The sequence below is a fragment of the Somniosus microcephalus genome, chromosome 8, assembly GCF_052327205.1.
Source record: "Somniosus microcephalus isolate GS21.2 chromosome 8, FLI_Smic_1.0, whole genome shotgun sequence".
Lineage (NCBI taxonomy): Eukaryota > Metazoa > Chordata > Chondrichthyes > Squaliformes > Somniosidae > Somniosus > Somniosus microcephalus.
Window position 1 is genome coordinate 216250883 of NC_140994.1, and position 23197 is coordinate 216274079.

Here is a 23197-nt window from a genome sequence, read left to right on the forward strand (position 1 = left end):
ATAACCATCTTGTATTTATGGCCCCTAGTTTTGGATTCTCCCACAAGTGGAAACATTCTCTCCAGATCTACCCTGTCCAACCCATTCATAATTTTAAAGATCTCCATCAGTTCTCCTCTAAATCTTCTCATTTCTAAAGAAAAAAGCTCCAACCTGTTCAATTTTTCCCAATAGCTACAATCTCAGTGTTCTGGTACCATCGTTGTAAATCTCTTTTGCACGTTCTCCAATGCTTCTATGTAATTTTTATAGGATGGAGACCAGAACTGTGCACAATACTCGAAGTGCGGCCTGACCAGGGTCATATGCAAGTTAAACGCAACTTCACTACTTTTTAATTCTATACCCCTAGAAATAAATCCCAGTGCTTTGTTAGCATTGTTAATTGCTTTGCTGACCTGCGATGCTACTTTTAATGATTTGATGATCACCTCTATCCCTTTGCTCTTCTACCCATTCAGTTTCTTATTTTCTAAGGTGTAGGGAATTTTTGTTTTTTTCCTACCAAAGTGCATCACCTCACATTTATCTATGTTGCAGTTGATTTGTCACTTAACTGCCCAGTCTGCAGGTTTTCTAATGTTTTCTTGTATTATGTTGCATTTTTCCTCAGTATTAGCTATACCACCAGATAACAGATTTATTTATAAGCCATCACAGATAAGTTGGTTCCAGTTTTATTTAATAAATGTTTGTAACAAAATAAAAACTCCTGTGCACACAAAAAGAGAAGTAACAAAGTTATGTTTTGTGAAGCATTGACACCATAACCTCTGATGTAACAAGCACCCCTTATTTCCTTCACTTATTGAGAACCTACAAAACATCCTCCAATGCTCCGATTACTGTCAAACACTAGAGATGTGGAATTCCAGAACATCTCATTAAGTGCTCTATACTAGTATTAAATGTGACAAAATTGAGTCATTTTGATTTGGTGGCTGCTTCCTTTAAAACAAATCATAAGGTTACAGCCTTGAGGGAGACATAATTAAAATTTAAAGATCATTGAGCTTGTATTTGACTTGACAGTATCTTTTTGAATGCGAGATGTCAGTTATTCAAATTCAGGGAGTCTCAGCAAACTTTTTCCAGGATATAAAAAAAGGACAAGAGTCCCAGTAAACCTTTTATGTGATATAAAAAAGAAATTAGGGATAGATGGAAAACCTTTAAGGAGATGGTTTAAAATGTCAGAAGCAACCATAACTTATGAAAGGTCACAGACCTCAAACATTAATTCTGTTTCTCTCTCTCGACAGATGCTGCCTGACCTGCTAAGTATTTCTAGCATTTTCTGTTTATATTTCAGATTTCCAGCATCTGCAGTATTTTGCCTTTTGTATAAGTATTGGTCAGTTTGAAAGGATGTTTTGTCTACTTAAGGAGTTAGGTGGAAGGTTAGCTACTGTAACTATTATACGGCTGTTATTTATGTAAAATAACTTTGCATGATACTTTACACTCAATGAAATCTAAGGTGATGCTCTTCCATTTCCAGCTACTGAAGTAAGATCTTATGGAGACATAAGAAAAGTCCAATACCTAAAAGCAATTACCAGTGAGAGTTTGCTGTTTGTTTTCCCATACATTACCTAGATATCAAAACAAGGATAATCTCAAAGTATGGGAGTTTGGAACCCACACACAAGAGTAAGAGGAGAGATTGAGTAGATTAGGCCTATACACTCTGGAGTTTAGAAGAATGAGAGGTGATCTCATTGAAACATTTAAGATTCTGAGGGGGGTTGACAGGGTAGATGCTGACAGATTGTTTCCCTTGGCTGGAGAGTCTAGAAATAGGGGGCATTGCCTCATAAGGGTTCAGCTATTTAAGACGTTGGTGGAACCGTTGGTGGAACGGTTCCACCACAGACCCAATTCATGTACGGACCGGGGTCAAGCAAGGCTGTGTCATCGCACCAACTCTCTTCTCGATCTTGCTTGCGGCAATGCTCCATCTCACCCATAGTAAGCTCCTCGCTGGAGTGGAGCTAATTTACAGAACAAATGGGAAACTGTTCAACCTCCATCGCCTCCGGTCCAGATCCAAGGTCGTCCCTTCCTCCGTCGTCGAATTACAGTATGCAAACGACGCTTACGTCTGCGCACACTCAGAGGTCGAACTCCAAACCATCGTTAACACCTTCACCGAAGCATACGAGAGCATGGGCCTTACACTAAACATCCGTAAGACAAAGGTCCTCTCCCAACCTGCCCGTGCCACACAGTACTGCCCCCCGATTATCAAAATCCATGACAAGCCTTGGACAACGTGGACCACTTTCCATATCTCGGGAGCCTACTGTCAGCAAGGGCAGACGTCGATGACGAAGTCCAACACCACCTTCAGTGTGTCAGTGCAGCCTTCGGTCGCCTGAGGAAGAGTGTTTGAAGACCAGGACCTCAAACCCGGCACCAAGCTCATGGTCTACAGAGCAGTAGTAATACCCGCCCTCCTGTATGCCTCAGAGACATGGACCATGTACAGTAGGCACCTCAAAGCACTGGAGAGGTACCACCAACGCTGCCTCCGCAAGATCCTGCAAATCCATTGGCAGGATAGGTGCACCAACATCAGTGTTCTCGCTCAGGCTAACATCCCCAGCATCGAAGCTTTGACCACGCTCGATCAGCTCCGATGGACGGGTCACATCGTCCGCATGCCTGATACGAGACTCCCAAAACAAGCACTCTACTCGGAGCTCCGGCACGACAAGAGAGCCCCAGGTGGGCAGAGGAAACACTTCAAGGACACCCTGAAAGCCTCCTTGAAAAAGTGCAACATCTTCACCGACACCTGGGAATCCCTGGCCCAAGACCATACAAAGTGGAGGAGAAGCATCCTGGAAGGCGCCGAATACCTCGAGTCTCTTCGTCGGGAGCAAGCGGAAGCCAAGTGCAAACAGTAGAAGGAGCGCACGTCAACCCAAGCACCCCACCCACCCGCCCCTTCAACCACCGTCTGCCCCACTTGTGACAGAGACTGTAGGTCCCGCATTGGACTCATCAGTCACCTGAGAACTCATTTTTAATGTGGAAGCAAGTCGTCTTCGGTTCCGAGGGACTGCCTAAGAAGAGATTTAAGACTGAGATGAGGAAGAATTTCTTCACTCAGAGGGTTGTGAATCTTTGGAATTCTTTATCCCAAAGGCTCAGATAGATAGATTTTTGGACTCTAGGGGAAATCAAGGGATATGGGGAATGGACAGGAGAGTGGAGTTGAGGTCAAAGATCAGCCATAATCATATTGAATGGCTGAGCAGGTTCGAAAGGCCATATGGCCTGCTCCTGCTCCTAATTCTTATGTAATCTAAGATGCGAAAGCCAAAATTATCTAGGGTAAGATGATTTAAAAATAGCCATAAATTTAACAAGTATCAACAGGTTGCTGCATCAATTTACAAATCCAGTACTAAAATAGTATCTTAACTAGCCTGAACCATTTGCCAATAGTAGAAACTAATCAGCACAATGCAATTGTTTGATGCATGCTATCAGCTCGACATGGCATCAGCTGCAGCGTAACTGCAAGCTATTTTATCTTCCAGACTGCACGTCCAAATGGAAGGGCTCATCTGGCATTATGGCATGAGCTGTTCATGCACCCTAAAACTTTTTAAAGTGTTAGTGGAGCCCAAATAATTGGCTTTCACATTTATGGATCCATTTAGATGGATTCAGAGAGGGGACGCAAACAGAACTGAATAAATAGGCATAGTGAAACTGGACATTTTGTGTCATTTACCTGTAGGTGCGTTTTCAAACTTTGTCCAAGGTTGCACATGTTCATACTGCCAAACTTTAGCTGGTCGATAACACACAGGAGCAAGGATGATGCTGCAAATTGGTACTTTATCTTGTGGTTTCAGTCTCTAGCAAGAATAAAAACAAGAATGTAAATGACTTTGCAAGTCAACATCAGAAATTCGGTTTTAATGCCCATTATAGGTACTTTACTCCAAGTGATTATGTTCATGGTCAGGGTTTTGTCATCTGTTACCAGCACTTTTTATTAGTTTTGTAGGAATTCTGAAATCTGTGGAATTGTGCAATAAGCTGCATGACCTAATAACCTCCTGGCTTGGTCGAAACAGAGAAATCATTTTGTTTTTACATTTCATTACATCAGTGGACCTATAACTTTAACAATACATATAATTTTGAATAAACACAAGGGCCCCGATTTTCTGCCAGCCGTCGAGCGGGTTTTCAGGCAGGCGTGGGCCGAAAATCGCAGAAATAGGGGGTTGCGACACCCCCCCCCACCCCGCCTGATTCCCCGCCCTGTCCGACTTTCAGACCGCCGTTTCTCTGACCCGAATCAGTCCTGCCCGCCGCTGGCAGGACTGGCCGTCGGAACACTAATCACCAATTATTACCATGTTTAAACCTATTTTCAGGGGCCGTTGCAATTTTGTGGCTTTCCCCACATAAAACACACCTTGTGGAAACACCGCTGATGAAACCTGGCGTGAGAAGAGTTGGCTTGCTTGCTTTCAGCTGCAGGTTAATCAGGACTGAAGAGATTTAAACAGGCAGCATTTGCAGGCTGCAGGACCTTGTTGCAGAAGGCTTGGGGGAACTTTTGAAGGCTTAGGCACAGCTGTGGAAGGTTGGAGCCTCACACACTTCTCCATTGTGAGCTCCTGGGAAGCCCCTCTCACCACCCTAACTCAGCGCCTCCTCAACGGAGGCATCTGCCAGAAGCATGGGAGGCCTTTTGTACCTTCCCTTCCTGGCATTAGAGGATCTCCAACAGCAGAGGAGGCTGGAGCAACACCATCAACAGCATCACCAGTAACAACAGCAGCACCAGCAGGAGCGGCAGGCTGTGGCTCAGCCACCTGGGGCAGCACAGGCCAGAAGGGGCCAGCGCATGGAAGGCCGTCGGCGCAGGAGATACCCCCCAAACAGAGTCTACAGACACAGGGTCAGCTACCTCAACATGGCTGAGCAGCAGTGCCAGAGGCGGCTCCGACTTTCGCGAGAGGTTGTGACTGACATCTGCGCAATGCTGCAGCAAGACCTGGAGCCCAGAGCACCAGGTCCACACTACTTACCAGTGGCCATCAAAGTCACCACCGCACTCAACTTTTATGCCTCAGGCTCCTTCCAGGGGTCAGCAGCAGACATCAGCGGCATCTCCCAGGCGGCCGCACACACTTGCATCACGCAGGTCACTGATGCCCTCTTTGCCCTCACGCACAATCACATCCATTTCACCAGGGATCGCGCAAGTGTGACGGCGCGAGCATGTGGATTAGCTCAGCTGGCAGACTTTCCAAGTGTGCAGGGCGTCATTGACTGCACACGTGGCCCTTAGGGCACCCCACCACAATCCAGGAGTTTTTGTCAACCGCAAGGGCTTCCACTCCCTTAACGTTCAGCTGGTGTGTGACCACAAGGTGATTTTGCACGTTTGTGCCAGGTTCCCTGGCAGCTGCCATGACTCCTTCATACTGCGCCAGTCTACTGTGCCTCCGCTATTCAGTCCGCCAAACGAACTTCAAGGATGGCTACTTGGAGACAAGGGATATCCCCTGCACTCCTGGCTAATGACGCCATTGAGGAGACCAGCCAGCGAAGCTGAGGAGCGCTACAACTCCAGCCACATTACCACCAGATGCATTATCGAGCAAACCATCGGATTGCTGAAGATGTGCTTCAGATGCCTCGATAGATCAGGTGAAGCCCTACAGTACTCATTAGCCAGAGTCTCCAAAATCGTCGTGGTATGCTGTGCGCTTCACAACATGGCACAGCGTCGTGGCTTGCCGATTCCGCAGAACCAAGAGGCTCCTCACAGAGCCGCCTCGGATGAGGATGATGCCGAGGAGGAGGACGGAAACGAGCATCCTGCAGAGGCCCGCCAACCAGCGGCACCAGTGCGCGAGAACATTGCTGGGCGGAATGCAAGGAATGCACTCATCCTGGGCAGATTTGCGTAGCCTGGTACATCAAACACTGCAGCCTCGCTGCTTCTTAACTGACCATGGACAGTGGCCCATGCCTACACTTTCCTACCTCTTTGACCAGCTTGCTGTCATCTGCAAGTTATCCTAAAGCCTCTATGTGATATCCCCATTCGCCAAATGACAGACGCCATAACTGCAGCAGCTGCCACCAGATTTTTTATGTACAGGAAAATGATGGCATTAAAACTATTTACAAGACTGGATGGTGGAATAGTTATGTGAATGTGAGCATAGAGAGATACGGAATGGGTAAGGGTGCATGGATGTGACTGTGAAGTGGGATGTGGAGGAAGAGATTGCTGAAGCTGAGTGCTGTTGGGGAAAGGCAATGGGGATCAGGTTGAGGGTGATGGAAACTTCGTACTTGCTTTCCCTGTGCGGTGAAGGTCATGGAAGCGCTTCCTGCACTGCAGCCAGGTGCGACGGGTGACACCCAGAGAGAGTTTACCTCTGCTGCCACCTCCATCCAGGCAGCCGTGGACTCTTTGGGAGGCCTCTTCCTCCCTGAGCGAAGGTAGAGGACCTCCCTGTGGGCCCTTACCCCATCCACCAAGGTCTGCAGTGACGTCTCATTGAATTTGGCTGCAGCTCGGCCTCTGCCGCTGGCAGCAGCTGGTGCAGGCTCCTCTGCCATTGTGCAAGAGTGGTTGAGAAGCCTGCAGAGGTGGAGAAGCTTGCTGGACATGTTAAAAGCACCACAAATGATGACATCATACTGTGGGGCTTTCTGAGTGGAAATGGACAATTAGCAAGGCTGCCCACACGCTGGAACTTAATTGGCCACTTGAGGGAAAATTGCGTGCAGCTGGCTGACCCATTTTTTGGCGGGTCAGAACCCCACATTCGGGGAATCCGACCATTTCCCACACAATCCACAAAATCGGGCCCAAGATGTGTATTGAATAAATTGGAAACATGTCTTTCAAAGCTTTAGTTACTATTTGTGTACAGTAATCAGCACAAAAGGTTTAAAATATTTCCTTCCTATGCAATCATGCACAACTGATAGGAGATATAGATTGTTTATAGAGAACCTTACGTTATTTATATGACACCTCTAACCATTTGAGGCAGACATGTATATATTTGTCCATTACAAATGCAGCTTTGTTAGGCATATAACAAAGTAGATAGGAAGCAAGGATTGATAGTCAAACGGATAAGAAGAAAACTACCAATTTGGAAATAGAGGTCAGTTAGCGTCTAACTAAAAAAAAGTTAACGTTCTAGTGTTTAACTGTGCATCAGGATCACCCAAAATGTTATTCTGTATTTTCTCTTTTCAGTTGCTGACATGCCTTCTGTGTATTTCCAGTATTTTATGACAGTCATACACAGTTTGCTACATATCTGAGCTATACCACTTGTTACAAAATCTGTCTTATTTCCTTGACTTAATGTTTAAAGGAGTTTAACTTCTTGTAACAATTTTCTAAATTACCCAGAAAATTACATGAGAGTTATTTGATATAATCTGGAAAAGAGTAAACAGCTCTCCTGGAAGTGTCTGCAGCCTTTGACAAGGTTGACCACACCAACCTCGTCCAACGCCTCTCCTCCATTGTCCAGCTGGGTGGAACTGCCCTTGCCTGGTTCTATTCCTATCTAACTAGTCGTAGCCAAAGAATCACCTGCAATGGCTTCTCTTCCCACATATACACTGTTACCTCTGGAGTCACCCAAGGCCCTCTCCTATTTCTCATCTACATGCTGCCCCTCGGCGATATCATCTGAAAAAATGTCAGATTCCACCTGTACGCTGACGACACCCAGCTCTACCTCACCACCACCTCTCTTGACCCCTCCACTACCTCTGATTTGTCACATTGCTCATCTAACATCCAGTTTGGATGAGCGGAAATTTCCTCCAATTAAATATTGGGAAGACTGATGCCACTGTCTTAGGTCCCCGCCACAAACTTCGCTCCCTTGCCACTGTCTTCCATCCTCCTCCATGGCTACTGTCTGAGGCTGAACCGGACTGTTTGCAACCTCGCCATTCTATTTGACCTGGAGCGGAGATTACAACCCTATATCCTCTCCACCGCCAAAACCACCTCTGTAAAATCGCCGGTCTCCGCCCTTGCTGCTGAAACCCCCATCCATGCCTTTGTTACCTCTAGACTCGACTATTCCAATGCTCTCCTGGCCGGCCACCAACCTTCCGCCCGCTGTAAATTTGAGCTCATCCAAAACTCTGCTGCCCACAAAGTCCTGTTCACACATCACCCCTGTGCTCATTGGCCTACATTGGCTCCCAGTCAGGCAACACTTCCATTTTAAAATGTTCATCCGTGTGTTCAAATCCCTTCATGGCTTCACCCCTCCCTATCTCTGTAGCCTCCTCCAGCCCTACAAACCTCCGAGACCTTTGCACTCCTCCAATTCTGGCCTCCTGCGCATCCTCAATTTTCATCCTCCACAATTAACAGCCGTGCCTCCAGCTTCCTGGGCCCCAGGCCCTGGACCCCTCCCTAAACCTCTTCACAAACCTACCTCTTTAAGCAAGCTTTTGGTCACCTGTTCTAATTATCTCTATGTGGCTCAGTGCCATATTTTGTCTGATAACACTCTTGTGAAGGTTTGGGATATACTTATACTTATGAAAGGTGCTATATACTGTAATGCAAGTTCTTTCTTTGATCATGTATTGAAAAGAATAAAAACTTTAAGAAAACAAATAAATTCCCTATTTGTGAGGGCCTGTAATGTCACCAGATTCTGTTGATCAATCTGGTGACATTACAGACAGAAAAGTGTGGGAATAGATCCACTTATAACTAAACAATGACAGTAAGATAAGAGGTCAGAGGTTCAAACTGGTAAAAGGAAAATTTAGGAATGATGTCGCAAAGGTTTTCTTCATACAAAAAGTGATCAACACAAAAGATAAACATCTGGGTGGGGTGGTGGATGTAAAAATCATGGAATCAATAAAGAAATAGTTGGATGGTGGACCATAGGGTCTCTGGATGGATGAGCTTAGATGGGCTGAATGGCCTTGGTCATCTGTCTCGATCTTGTGTGAAGTTACCTATTTGATGTCTATCTGTGAACTTATAGCTAAAAATTATTCTATGTTGTCTGAAGAAAGTAATTTTGATCATTACTATGGTTGCAAATGGTATTGCACAACTAGGTGCTTTTTTTGAAAGTATTAGGGTTATATTTTCCATTTTTGTGCCAATTGCATTTGGTGGTGTAAATACTGGTAGAAGTATGAACTTACTGTTGATTGTTCAAATGTCCGTACTGGTGTGCTGGTCTGTATAGGCTTTCTCTTTTCATTGGTTTCTACATTTTGCTGCTGTGGAGAAAAGACATAGGCTATAGCAAAGTTTTTTCCCACATGCTTACAAATAGATTAGTCATATAAATACGTAGAGCCATATTTTGCATCCCCTACAGGTGAGCAAGAGTTGCGCACGCGCCCGTAAGTGCCTCGCAAGTTTTGGCTTTAGGCATGCGCTAAAACCCAGAACTTACGATCTGTCAAGAGAGCCACGCATCCCCGGGAAAAAGGCATCCTTCGGTGGAGAGTTGGGCGAACCGCCTGCGCCCCTGGGGTACGTGGGCCTTTGCGCATATCTACGTATAGAGGCCCAGGTGTGCGAGTCTCCGTGGATCCTGAGGCAGATGGTAAGTTCGTAGATTTTTTGCCAGTCGGAGGCATCTGCCCATGGGAAGCCTCCGACTGCAAATTCAGGCCCGTAATCCTTTTATGACCCATCACATAATTATAAAGAAAGTCTTCCATGTAAATGTAATTCTTTTTAAACCAGAGACAGCTAAAATAGTATTTCAGATGAGGAAGCTGCAGTCATACTAGTCATACACTGAACACTTGACAACATTGTGTAAGATACTTCGACAATAATAAATCAAAGCAATGTAGACTATTGTATCTAAAATATAAAATAAGCAACTCTTCCAAGTTCGTATCCTTTTTTGGGAGGAGGAGGAGTTGAAGGGAAAAAAAAGTAAACAGAACTGTTTGTTCAAGATTCCAATCAGAGGGGATATACTTTTTTTTTTTTTTTTATAATAAGAGTGCACATTTTGCAGTCAGATCCAAACAATTATTGACTCAAGCGCAATCATTTCATCTTGGCTGTCTTACAGGTACGATCATCGGCCACATTAAAATATATTCATTTTGTGGCAATTGCTCAAGTGAAATGGCCCTTAATTTGATCACTGGGATTTTGCCTGCAAATCAATGGCAGTGAAGGATGTAATCTAAACACCAATGTGCCATTTCTATAGTTAGGCAACATTTTTTTGAAATGTTTAATTTAATAGAAGCAGGTGCTTTCACAATCTACATTTCATTACAAATTTAAATAGGAAAGAAGATAAAAATGAACTGCTCTTCAATTAAATCAAACTCTCAGAACTTAACAAGTTAGGTTGCCATCTCTAACTTTGTGGATCAGTTCAGTAAAACATATTACTTAGCTCAAAGGCAGTTTTCCCAGTCAGTGAAGCATAGGTTCAAATTTATGCATTATCAAAAACAGGTCCAAGCTGCAGACTGGGAATTTGAGAGGGTTCTAGGTTCATAAGAAACCTAGATTTTCTAGGTTTCTTATGAACTCTTTCTCTCTATTTTTGTAAGCATTTGACAATCAAAGCAAATAAAGGCAAACTCAGTGGATTCTGTATATTACAGAAGCCATTAAGTGCCAGTACCCAAGAGTTCCCTCATTTGACTGCAGACATAAAAAACACCAAATGCACATTCAAATCATAATTTAGAAAAATAATCATTGCCGCATGCCAACACAATAAAACTAATCACCTTTGTGCATTCCCTTAGTGCCTGTCTTTCGTGTTCTATTCCCTATCCTGGTGCTCCTATGAGGTGCTTCCCCAGTAGCTGGAGTTTGGGAGGTGGAAGGCTGCTGAGCTTCAATTGAGGCGACTACAGATGGCCTTGGAGGATGACCCGGAGCAGCTCTGGGCAGACAGGGCCTGGCTGCAGACTGCACGATTACGGCCTGGGCTGCAGCAGTCTGAGCCGGCAGGCAACACCAAAGGCAATGATGGGAGCAGGTTCCTCTTCCATGGTGCCAATGTCACTCTCCTGGGGTGATATCTCAGCAATCCTGGTACTCTGTTGGAGATCTCCTCCCACTGCCTCCTCACCATGTGGTGTGAAGGCTTCCTGCCCCCAGCAGATAGAGCATGTCCTTCCTCCTCGTGATCTCTTGAACCAAGGCCTCAAAGTGCAGCATCTGCCATTGTTCCAACTTTCAATCACAATTTCTGCCTTCAGCTCCATTTGCAGCCACAATGGACCCCCCCCCCCTTTAAGAGGTGCTGGCTGCCTTTAAATAGTGCTGTCCATTCCCCATTTTGCTTCCCCTCCTGATGCATGCAGCCAATCAACAGCGTGGGTAGTGTTGGCTGCACGTAGCAATCATATGTTTTTGGTCCTCCATTCATAGCCTGAGGTGGGATTTAGCATTGTTCCTTTTTCTTTTCTATGGTAGTAGCAAAGAAAATCAAATGTCAATATCCAATTCAGATATCCAGGCCAAAGCTTCATGTGCAACAGCGTGGATATCTTGTAAGCTGCCTGCAAATTTCCTCTGAGGACAGTATTCAATGATGTGCCCCAGGATCTGATTAGGAGCTTCACAGTCGCATGATGGGGATGCTTTAATCTTCCATCTATGGAGAAGGTGGCAGCATCTACCATGACCGGTTTGGAGGTGGTTGATGATTGTCCACTGTTTGCGAGGAAGGTTTGATTCTTCAGGTTGTACAATGCCGGTCCTCTATAAGGAATCCATTCGGTATGTCACAGTTCTTCCAAGTATTTCCAAGCTGTCCAACAAAAGGCAGCAAGGGAATACTATCAGGAGGCAAAGATATCCTAAGCTTTCATATACAGGTAGACTATCCTTTATCCGAAAACCTCGGGACCAGCCGAGTTTCGGATAAAGGAGAATTTCGGATTTTGGAAGGTGGGTCGGCGGGGGGGTCGTGCGCACGACTTACGCTGACGCTCAGCGTAAGCAGTCGGGGTCGGCGGGGTACGCGGGGGGGGGGGGGTCGGCGGTTGTCGGGGCTGGCGGGGTCCGCAGGGGGGTCGGCGGTTGTCGGGGCTGGCGGTTGTCGGGGCCGGCGGGGTCCACGGGGGGGTCGGCGGCTGGCGGGGTCGGCGGTTGTCGGGGCTCGCGGGGGGGCCGGCGGTTGTCGGGGCCGGCGGGGTCCGCGGGGGGGTCGGCGGTTGTCGGGGCTGGCGGGGGGTCGTGCGCACGACTTACCCTTTATCCGAACTTCCGCAACCGGAACCCTCTAAAAACCGAAGGTTTTTTCGTTCAGCGTAAGTCGTACGCACAACTTACGCTGAACGAAAAAACCTTCGGTTTTTAGAGGGTTTCGGTTTTCGGAAGTCCGGATAAAGGGTAGTCTACCTGTACTGGCAATTCATTCTCACTTCTAACATGACTGACATAGATAATGCCCACTATAGGTTACACAGACTGCCAGACAACCTGAAATTATGGAAAACCATTAGGTATAGTCTTCAAATAAACAATGAGGAAGACTCAGATTCTTAGACATTTATTGAAGTTCCAAGTACAATCAGAAAGTACATCATGGTAGTACACAAATACTGAGGGTATGTCTCTTAGGACTAGCATTTTAAAATCACAGCAGAATCAAATCACTTATCCTGAACAATCAAGACAATAATGGTAAAAAAAATCACTGATATCTGACCTACAGGTACAGAGAAACACGGGGAGAAAGTTTCCACTTTGAGCACAATCAGCAATTCCGGTGCAAATTGTGCCTGTTTTGAAAACTATACAAAACTATTTTGGCCAGTTTTGGGGAGAGGCCTGTTTTCTAGCACAATGTTTGGAACTAGAGCAAAAGATTGCGGAAACTTGATTTGCGCTGAACACAACTTGTGCTTAAAATTCTGCGATCTTTGTGCTGGTTACGCCGATATCGGGGGAGTGGCGCCGAAAAAAAAAAGCAATGGAGTGGAAACTACAGGCCACTGTGTGTTGGACAAGAAGTGACTCTGGTGCCAACTGAGTAACTTCTAAATTTCTTTGACAAGATCCATTAGGAATCAACAGTTATATGTTCTGCAACACAGATAAGCTCTGCTAAGTAATAAGCTTCCCTAATGTTTTTTCAAAACAAACAAATAGTCGAGATGATCCATCATCTTACCCCCAGACTGAATTGTTCTGTGCTTTTCAGTCAAATAGTACTTCCTTTCATTGAAAAAAAACCTCAGAGGCAGATAACAATGGTTTCCTGGCTGATCAATACATATTATAGTAATAAGGTCAACTGCTGTTCATTCGGAAGGCTCCAGAAATAACTTGGATACATTACACTCGGTCCCTTCATCTAAGTCATTAGTATAGATTGTAAATAGCTGAGGCCCAAGCACTGATCCTTGCCGTACCCCACTAGTTACAGCCTGCCAAACTGAAAATGATCCTTTTATCCCTTCTCTCTATTTTCTATTTGTTAACCAATCCTCTATCCATGTAAATATATTACCCCCAACCCCATGAGCCCTTATCTTGTGTAACAACCTTTATGTGGCACCTTATCGAATGCCTTTTGGAAATCCAAATATACTACATCCACTGGTACCCCTTTATCTACCCTGCTCGTTACATCCTCAAAAAACTCAAACTCTATTGCCCTTTCATAAAACCATGCTGACTCCGCCTAATCATATTATGATTTTCTGAGCAATGTTCCCTCTAAGGTGCGCGGGTGCGCAGCAATCTGCAAGGTCCCGCGCACTCAAATTCACAGTGAGGGCTGGAGCGGGGAGAGGGGCCCAATACAGAACAGCCAAAGCGCAAGCTGCTGCAGAGAGTGCAGGATAATGTGCAGCTGAGGGAGGGGGGAGAGTTTAATTTGATTGGCTTTCAGCTCTTATGTCGTGCAGTCAGTGTGTCTTGACTGGAGGAGATGAATGTGCTCTCAGTCATGGCCAGGTAGGAGTGTTGTGCACTATAAGTGCGCGTTCAGAGCAAATGGCTCTTTGTGCAAATGCATAAAAAGCAGATTGAAGGTAGCCACTGGGGTTTGCGATGGGCAGTGCATAGTAAGGTGACTGACAGGTCAGATCAGGTGGGAGTGTTTTGGAAGCTCTTTGTTCAGGCACCAAACTTAAAATGTAAATATTGCTCATTTTGTGGGGATACGTTGTTGAGGCGCATGTATACAATTTAAAATATATATATTTGCAGAGATGTCATGATGGATTCTTCCCTATCGTGACATTTTAGAAATAGAAAGTGGTGCGAATGTGAAACTTGCTCCCATATGGAGTGGTTGGGGCAAATAGCATAGATGCATTTAAGAGGAAGCTAGATAAGTACATTAGGGAGAAAGGAATAGAAGGATATGTTTATAGGATGAGATGAAACAAGGTGGGAGGAGGCTCGTGTGGAGCATAAACACCAGCACAGAGCAGTTGGGCCAAATGCCAGTTTCTGTACTGTGCATTCTATGAAAAAAAAAGAAATGGGAACATTATTTTTACCTGGTTGGTTAGTCTCAAACTACAATCTGGGATAAATATTTGTACAGCCATTGGCGCTGACTTGGATCGCCTCGGGCAGTGAACGTGGCTGAAACTCCCGGCTCCACTGCAGAGATTCCCAGGGATTGCGCCGATTGTATGGGTTTTACTTTCAATCACATCCGCCCCCCCACCACCCTCTCGCCCCCTGCCCCGCTCTCTCTTCCCCTCCTCTTAGAGTCATAGAGTCATCCAGCACAGAAGGAGGCCATTCGGCCCATCAAGTCCGTGCCGGCTCTCTGTAGAGCAATCCAGTCAGTCCCAGTCCCCCGCTCAATCCCCGTAGCCCTGCAAGTTTATTTCCCTCAAGTGCCTATTCAGTCTCCCGCTGAAAACATTGCGTCTCCCCTTGAAAACATTGAGTGTCTCCTCCCCCTCTACTTCCGTCGGCAACTAATTCCAGGTCCTCACCACTCGCTGTGTAAAAAATGTTTTCCTCACATTCCCTTCTGTATCTCTTGCCCAAAACCTTAAATCTGTGTCCCCTAATCCTTGTACCATCAACTAGTGGGAACAGCCTGTCCCTGTCTAGCCTATCCAAACCCGTCATAATCTTGTACACCTCTATTAAATCACCCCTCAACCTCCTTTGCTCTAATGAAAACAAATCCAGCTTCTCCAACCTGTCCTTGTAAATAAGATCCCCCATCCTAGGAACCATTCTGGAAAATCTCCTCTGCACCCTCTCAAGAGCCTTCACATCCTTCCTAAAGTGTGGTGCCCAGAACTGGACGCAATACTCCAGTTGTGGCCTAACCAGCGCTTCATAAAGATTCAGCAAAACTTCTCTACTTTTGTACTCAATACGTCTATTTATGAAGCCCAAGATCCCATATGTTTTGATAACCACTCTCTCAATATGTCCTGCCACCTTCAGGGACCTATGCACAGGTCCCTCTGTCCCTGCACACTCTTTAAAACTGTGACATTAAGTGCATATTGCCTCTCCCTGTTCCTGCTGCCAAAATGCATCACCTCACACTTCTCTGTATTAAATTCCATCTGCCACTTGTCTGCCCATTCTGCTAGCCTTTCTATGTCCTGTTGCAGTCGATTGGTATCATCATCACTGTTTGCCACACTCCCAAGTTTGGTGTCATCGGCAAATTTAGAAATTCTACACTGTATTCCAATATCCAGGTATTTATATATATCAAAAAAAGCAGTGGCCCCAGCACTGACCCTTGGGGAAGACCACTGTCTACCATCCTCCAGTCTGAAAATCAGCCATTTAACACAACTCGCTGTTTTCTGTCCTTAAGCCAATTCCTTATCCAATCTGCCACTGACCCACCTATTCCATGAGCCTCAGTTTTGTTAACCAGCCTTCTATGTGGTACTTTGTCAAACGCCTTCCGAAAATCCATGTAGACAACATCCATTGCATTCCCTTCATCAATCCTCCCTGTTACTTCATCAAAAAAATCAGTTAGATTAGTCAAACACGATCTGCTTTTTACAAATCTGTGTTGGCTCTCCTTAATTAGCTTAAACCTGACCAAGTGCCCGTTAATTTTTTCCTTGATTATTGTTTCTAAAACTTTACCCACCACTGATGTTAAACTGACCAGCCTGTAGTTACTAGGATTGTCCTTACCCCCTTTCTTGAACAATGGTGTCACATTTGTCACTTTCCAATCCTCAGGCACCTCCCCCGCATCTAGGAAACATTGGAAAATTATGGCAAGCCCTTCCGCTATCTCCTCCCCCAATTTCCTTAGCAACCTGGGATGCAAGCCATCTGAACCATCGGCGGGAAACCTGAGCGGCAGAGCGGGGCTATAAAAGTCCCCAGAGACCAGGTAAGGCCTCACAGTGTCGGCGGGAAACCTGAGCGGCAGAGCGGGGTATAAAAGTCCCCAGAGACCAGGTAAGGCCGCACAGCGTCGGCGGGAATCCTGAGCGGCAGAGCGGGGCTATAAAAGTCCCAGAGACCAGGTAAGGCCTCACAGCGTCGGCGGGAAACCTGAGCGGCAGAGCGGGGCTATAGAAGTCCCAGAGACCAGGTAAGGCCTCACAGCGTCGGCGGGAATCCTGAGCGGCAGAGCGGGGCTATAAAAGTCCCAGAGACCAGGTAAGGCCTCACAGCGTCGGTGGGAAACCTGAGCGGCAGAGCGGGGTATAAAAGTCCCCAGAGACCAGGTAAGGCCTCACAGCGTCGGCGGGAATCCTGAGCGGCAGAGCGGGGCTATAAAAGTCCCAGAGACCAGGTAAGGCCTCACAGCGTCGGCGGGAAACCTGAGCGGCAGAGCGGGGTATAAAAGTCCCCAGAGACCAGGTAAGGCCTCACAGCGTCGGCGGGAAACCTAAGCGGCAGAGCGGGGTATAAAAGTCGCCAGAGACCAGGTAAGGCCTCACAGCGTCGGCGGGAAACCTGAGCGGCAGAGCGGGGTATAAAAGTCCCCAGAGACCAGGTAAGGCCTCACAGCGTCGGCAGGAAACCTGAGCGGCAGAGCGGGGCTACAAAAGTCCCAGAGACCAGGTAAGGCGTCACAGCATCGGCGGGAAACCTGAGCGGCAGAGCGGGGTATAAAAGTCCCCAGAGACCAGGTAAGGCGTACCAGTCTCTGAACTCGGAGGGAAGGAGAGAGGTAAAAAGTAATCCAAGTGTGACGTCACCAGAAAGTGGGTAAGTGATTGGTTGGTAAGTATTTCTCCCTTTTAAGCTTAAATCTCTTTGGTTTATAGTTCTAAGGTGTGATATTCACCATCTAGAATCGGGGCAGAGGATATTTAAGAATAATATTAATAAATTTAATTAATTACATAGAATGGGAGATCAGGCGATGTGTTGCTGCTGCAATATGTGGGAGCTGGTGAACACCACTGATGCTCACGGTGATCACATTTGCAGTAAGTGTTGGCTGCTCGAGGAATTCCGGCTCCGTGTTGAAGAGCTGGAGTCCGAGCTTCAAATACTGAGACACATCAGGGAGGGGGAGAGTTACCTGGACTCTGTGTATCACGAGGTAGTCACACCAATTAGATTAATTAATGCAGATGTAGTCCGTGGCCAGGGTCAGGATGGTGTGACTAGAAGTGAGGCAGGTACGGGGATCCAGGAGGTAGTGTTGGAGGAGCCGCAGCCCTTGCACTTGTCCAACAGGTTTGAGGCTCTTACTCCCTGTGGGGACAGGAGCAGGGACTGCAGGGAGGATGAGCAACCTGGCCACAGCACCGTGGAGCAGGGGGCCATTCAAGTGGGGGGAGTTAAAAGAAATGTTGTAGTGGTAGGGGATAGTATCGTTAGGGGGATAGATAGAGTTCATTGCAGCCGAGAGCGAGAGTCCCGAAGGCTGTGTTGCCTACCCGGTGCCAGAGTTAAGGACATCTCCTCTGGGCTGGAGAGAAACTTGGAGTGGGAGGGGGAGGATCCAGTTGTTGTGGTCCATGTTGGTACCAACGACATAGATAGGACAAGGAAGGAGGTTCTGCTGAGGGAGTTTGAGCAGCTAGGGGCCAAATTAAAAAGCAGAACCACAAGGGTAATAATCTCTGGATTATTACCTGAGCCACAAGCGAATTTGGCTAGGACAAATAAAATTAGAGAGTTAAATGCGTGGCTCAAAGACTGGTGTGGGAGAAATGGGTTTTGCTTCCTGGAACACTGCCACCAGTACTGGGGCAGGAGGGAAGCTGTTCCGTCAAGCCGGGCTTCACTTGGCCAGTGCTGGGACTAGAGTCCTGGCGGATCATATAACTAGGGCTGTAGAGAGGGCTTTAAACTAACTAGTGGGGGGGAGGTTCCTAGAGAGCAAATAATAAAAATGACAACAGAGAAGGTCATAGACTTAGGTAGCAGTGGGGAAATTAAAAACCAGAGCGTGTCAGGAAGGGGCAGAAGGTATGGAGTAAAAGGTAAAGTAATAAAAAGGGCAAAAGCAGGAACTAAGTGTCACAAAACATATTTGAAAGTTCTTTATCTGAATGCACGTAGCATTCGTAACAAAATAGACGAGTTAATGGCACAAATAAATACATATGGGTATGATCTTGTGGCCATTACAGAAACATGGCTGCAGGGTGACAATGCCTGTGAATTAAACATACCAGGTTATTTAACGATCAGGAAGGACAGGCAGGAAGGAAGGGGGGGTGGGTGGCTATGTTAATAAAGGAAGGAATCACTGTAATACAGAGAAATGATATTGGGTCAAAAGATCAGGATAATGAAACAGTTTGGGTGGAGGTAAGGAATAATAAGGGGAAAAAAACACTAGTGGGCGTAGTCTATAGGCCTCCGAACAGTGGCAACTCTGTTGGACTGAGTATCAATCAGGAAATAGTTGAGGCTTGTAATAAGGGAACATCTATAATTATGGGGGATTTTAACTATCATATTAATTGGACAAATCAAATTGGGCAGGGCTGCCTTGAGGATGAGTTCATTGAGTGTATTAGGGATGGGTTTCTTGAGCAGTATGTAACTGAACCGACCAGGGGGCAAGCAACCTTAGATCTGTACCTGTGTAACGAGACGGGATTAATTAAAAATGTCCTAGTAAAGGATCCCCTTGGAATGAGTGACCATAACATGGTTGAATTCCATATTCAATTAGAGGGTGAGAAGGTTGGATCTCAAACAAGCGTGCTAAGCTTGAATAAAGGAGACTATGAAGGTATGAGAGCGGAATTGAGTAGAGTGGATTGGGAAAATAGATTAAAGGGTAAGACGATACATGATCAGTGGTGTACATTTAAGGAGTTATTTTACAACTTCCAAAAAATATATATTCCACTGAGAAGAAAAGGGTGTAAAAGAAAAGACAGCCATCCGTGGCTAAGTAAAGAAATTAAGGATAGTATTCGACTAAAAACAAGGGCATATAAGGTAGCCAAATCGAGTGGGAGGATAGAGGATTGGGAAAACTTTAAAAGACAGCAAAAAAATAACAAAAAGATTGATTAAGAAAGGGAAGATAGATTATGAAAGTAAATTAGCAAAAAATATAAAAACAGATAGTAAGAGTTTTTATAGTTACATAAAAAGAAAAAGGGTGGCTAAAGTAAATGTTGGTCCCTTAGAGGATGAGACCGGGAAATTAATGGTGGGAAATATGGAGATGGCAAAAACACTGAATGAATATTTTACATCAGTCTTTACAGTAGAAGACACTAAGAATATCCCAACACTGGACAAACAGGGGGCTAAAGGGGGGAGGAGCTAAACACGATCAAAATCACTAAGGAAGTGGTACTCGGTAAAATAATGGGACTCAAGGCGGATAAATCACCTGGACCGGATGGCTTACATCCTAGGGTCTTGAGGGAAGTGGCGGTAGGGATTGTGGATGCATTGGTAATAATTTTCCAAAACTCCCTGGACTCGGCAGACTGGAAAACTGCAAATGTAACACCCTTATTTAAAAAGGGCAGTAGACAGAAGGCTGGAAACTATAGACCGGTTAGCCTAACATCTGTGGTAGGTAAAATTTTGGAGTCCATTATTAAGTAGACAGTAACAGGACATTTGGATAATCATAATTTAATAGGACAAAGTCAGCAGGGTTTTATGAAGGGGAAGTCATGTTTGACAAATTTGCTGGAGTTCTTTGAGGAAGTAACGTATAGGGTGGATAAAGGGGAACCAGTGGACGTAGTGTATTTAGACTTCCAAAAGGCATTTGACAAGGTGCCACACAAAAGATTATTGCTTAAGATAAAAAATCACGGGATTGGGGGTAATATTCTGGCATGGATAGAGGATTGGCTATCTAACAGAAGGCAGAGAGTTGGGATAAATGGTTCATTCTCAGACTGGCAATCAGTAACTAGTGGTGTTCCGCAGGGGTCAGTGCTGGGTCCCCAACTCTTTACAATCTATATTAACGATTTGGAGGAGGGGACCAAGTGTAACATATCAAAGTTTGCAGATGATACTAAGATGGGAGGGAAAGTGGTGAGTGAGGAGGACATAAAAAACCTGCAAGGGGACATAGACAGGCTAAGTAAGTGGGCTGAGATTTGGCAGATGGAATACAATACTGGAAAGTGTGAGGTTATGCACTTTGGCAGGAAAAATCGTAGAGCAAGTTATTATCTTAATGGCAAGAAACTGGAAAGTACTGAAGTACAAAGGGATCTGGGGTCCTGGTGCACGAAACTCAAAAGGTTACTATGCAGGTGCAGCAAGTGATTAAGAAGGCCAATGGAATGTTGGCTTTCATTGCTAGGGGGATAGAATATAAAAATAGGGAGGTATTGCTTCAGTTGTACAAGGTATTGGTGAGACCGCACCTGGAATACTGCGTACAGTTTTGGTGTCCATACTTAAGAAAGGACATACTTGCTCTCGAGTCAGTACAAAGAAGGTTCACTCGGTTAATCCCGGGGATGAGGGGATGGACATATGAGGAGAGGTTGAGTAGATTGGGACTCTACTCATTGGAGTTCAGAAGAATGAGAGGCGATCTTATTGAAACATATAAGATTGTGAAGGGGTCGGATCGGGTGGGTGCGGGGAAGATGTTCCCGATGATGGGTGAAACTAGAACTAGGGGGCATAGTCTTAGAATAAGGGGCTGCTCTTTCAAAACTGAGATGAGGAGGAACTACTTCACTCAGAGGGTGGTAGGTCCATGGAATATGCTGCCCCAAAAAGCTGTAGAAGCTACATCATTACATAAATTTAAAACAGAAATAGTCAGTTTCCTAGAAGGGAATTAAAGGTTACGGGGAGCGGGCAGGAATTTGGACATGAGTCTAGGTTCGGATCGGTCATGGCCCTGTGGGTAGTGGAGTGGGCCCAGGGGCCGTGTAGCCTGATCCTGCTCCTATTTCGTGTGTCTAATTCTGTTAGATTCAGGAGATGGTTCTGTGATAGTGGATTGGCGGTTAGGATCAGATCAGCCATGATCTTATTGAATGGCGGAGCAGGCTCGAGGGGCCGATTGGCCTACTCCTGCTCCTATTTCTTATGTTCTTATGTTCTTATCCACTCTAAGCATACCCAGCCTTTCTAGTACATCCTGTCCATCAATTTTCATCCCTTCCATTGCTCCTACCGTTTCCACTTCTACCGATATTTTGTCAGCATCCACCTCCTTAGTAAACACCGATACAAAATACTCATTGAGTATTCTAGCCTTGCCTTGCGCCTCTAAGCATATATCACCTTCTTTGTCTCGAATAGGCCCCACCCCACCTCTTAATACCCGTTTACTGTTTACATCCCGGTAGAAGATTTTTGGGTTCCCTTTTATGTTAACCGCCATTCTACTCTCATATTCTCTCTTTGCCAATCTTATTTTCATTTTCACTTCCCCGCTCAACTTATTTTATTTGGTCTGGTTCTCCCTTGAAGAATTCACCTGACATGCATCATACACCCTCTTTTTTTTGTTTCATCATCTCTATCTCCCTCATTATCCAAGGAGCCCTTGCTTTGGTTCCCTTACCTTTCCCTCTTGTTGGAATGTACCTCGCCTGTACTTGGAACATCTCCTCCTTAAAGATCACCTATTGTTCCGTTACAGTTTTTCCTGTCAGTCTTTGGTTCCATTTTACCCTGGCTAGATCCTTTCACATCCCATTGAAGTTAGCCGTATTCCAGTTTAGAAGTTCCACTCTAGATTGTTCGTTGTTCCTCTCCATTGCTAATCTAAATCTTATGATACGATGATCACTCGTACCCAAGTGTTCTCCCACAGACGCTTGGTTGACCTGGCCCAGCTCATTCCCCAGCACCAGATCCAGCAATGCCTCCTTCCTAGTTGGGCCAAGAACATACTGGTCAAGGAAATTCTCCTGAACACATTTCAGAAATTCCTCCCTCTCCTTTCCCCTAGCATTATCCCAATCGACATTTCGGGAATTGAAGTCCCCCAATATCACCATTCCACAGCTCTTGCATATCTCTGCGATTTCCTTGCAGATTTGCTCCTCTACCTCCCTCTCACTATTTGGAGGCCTATAGAATACCCCCGATAGCGTGATCATACACTTTTGCTCCTCAACTCTAACCAAATAGATTCTGATTTGTCTCAAGAACATCCTCCCTTTCCAACGCTACAATGTCTTCCTTAATCAGCACTGCCACCCCACCTCCCTTTTTTCCTTCCCCATCTTTGCTGAACACCTTGTACCCTTGATTATTAAGTGCCCAGTCCTCAACGTTTTTAAGCTACATTTCCGTTATTGCCACGCAGCTAATTGTGCTTGTAACTCATCAACCTTATTCACCACACTTTGTGCGTTTATGTACATGCATTCTAAACCCATTTTTGAATTTTTAGTAATCTTTCTTGGTCTGCTCCTATCTAATATGGTACTACTTCTGTATCTAGTATTACTTTCTTCTCTCGTACTATCCAACACACTCACTCTTTTATGCACCTTATTCCTCTTTTCTACTTCTATATGCTGGTGCCCATCTTGCTCTCTCTCAGTAAGTCTCGGCAGTAAGTCTCATGCTGCTCCTTCAGCTGCGTTGGGACGTCTCAGCCGCAAGATCAAATCCATTAAGTGCACTAGTTAATTTAGTGTCAAACCGCCTGTTGCTACACACAGTTGTATCAAGGCAGAGTGGCAGCATGCAGCAATATCTGTGAATGTCTTTGAATCCTTCCCTAGCAGTCACGAGCATGCTTGGGGTACGCATGGTTGCTAGGACTTGGTTTAAACAATCCCAGACTCAATCCCT

General features: G+C 45.6%; 1 protein-coding gene across 3 annotated transcripts in view; it reads right to left on the reverse strand.

Moving 5' to 3' along the window:
• LOC147114100 (uncharacterized) overlaps positions 1–23197 on the reverse strand; it is a 114924-nt gene that overhangs the window by 9110 nt on the left and 82617 nt on the right. For all 3 annotated transcript variants that reach the window (XM_085995718.1, XM_085995719.1, XM_085995717.1), the window contains 2 exons: positions 9208–9285; positions 3749–3875 (listed from right to left, as the gene is read on the reverse strand). In XM_085995718.1, the coding sequence (XP_085851844.1) occupies positions 3749–3875; positions 9208–9285 (205 nt within the window). The remainder of the gene's footprint in view (positions 1–3748; positions 3876–9207; positions 9286–23197) is intronic.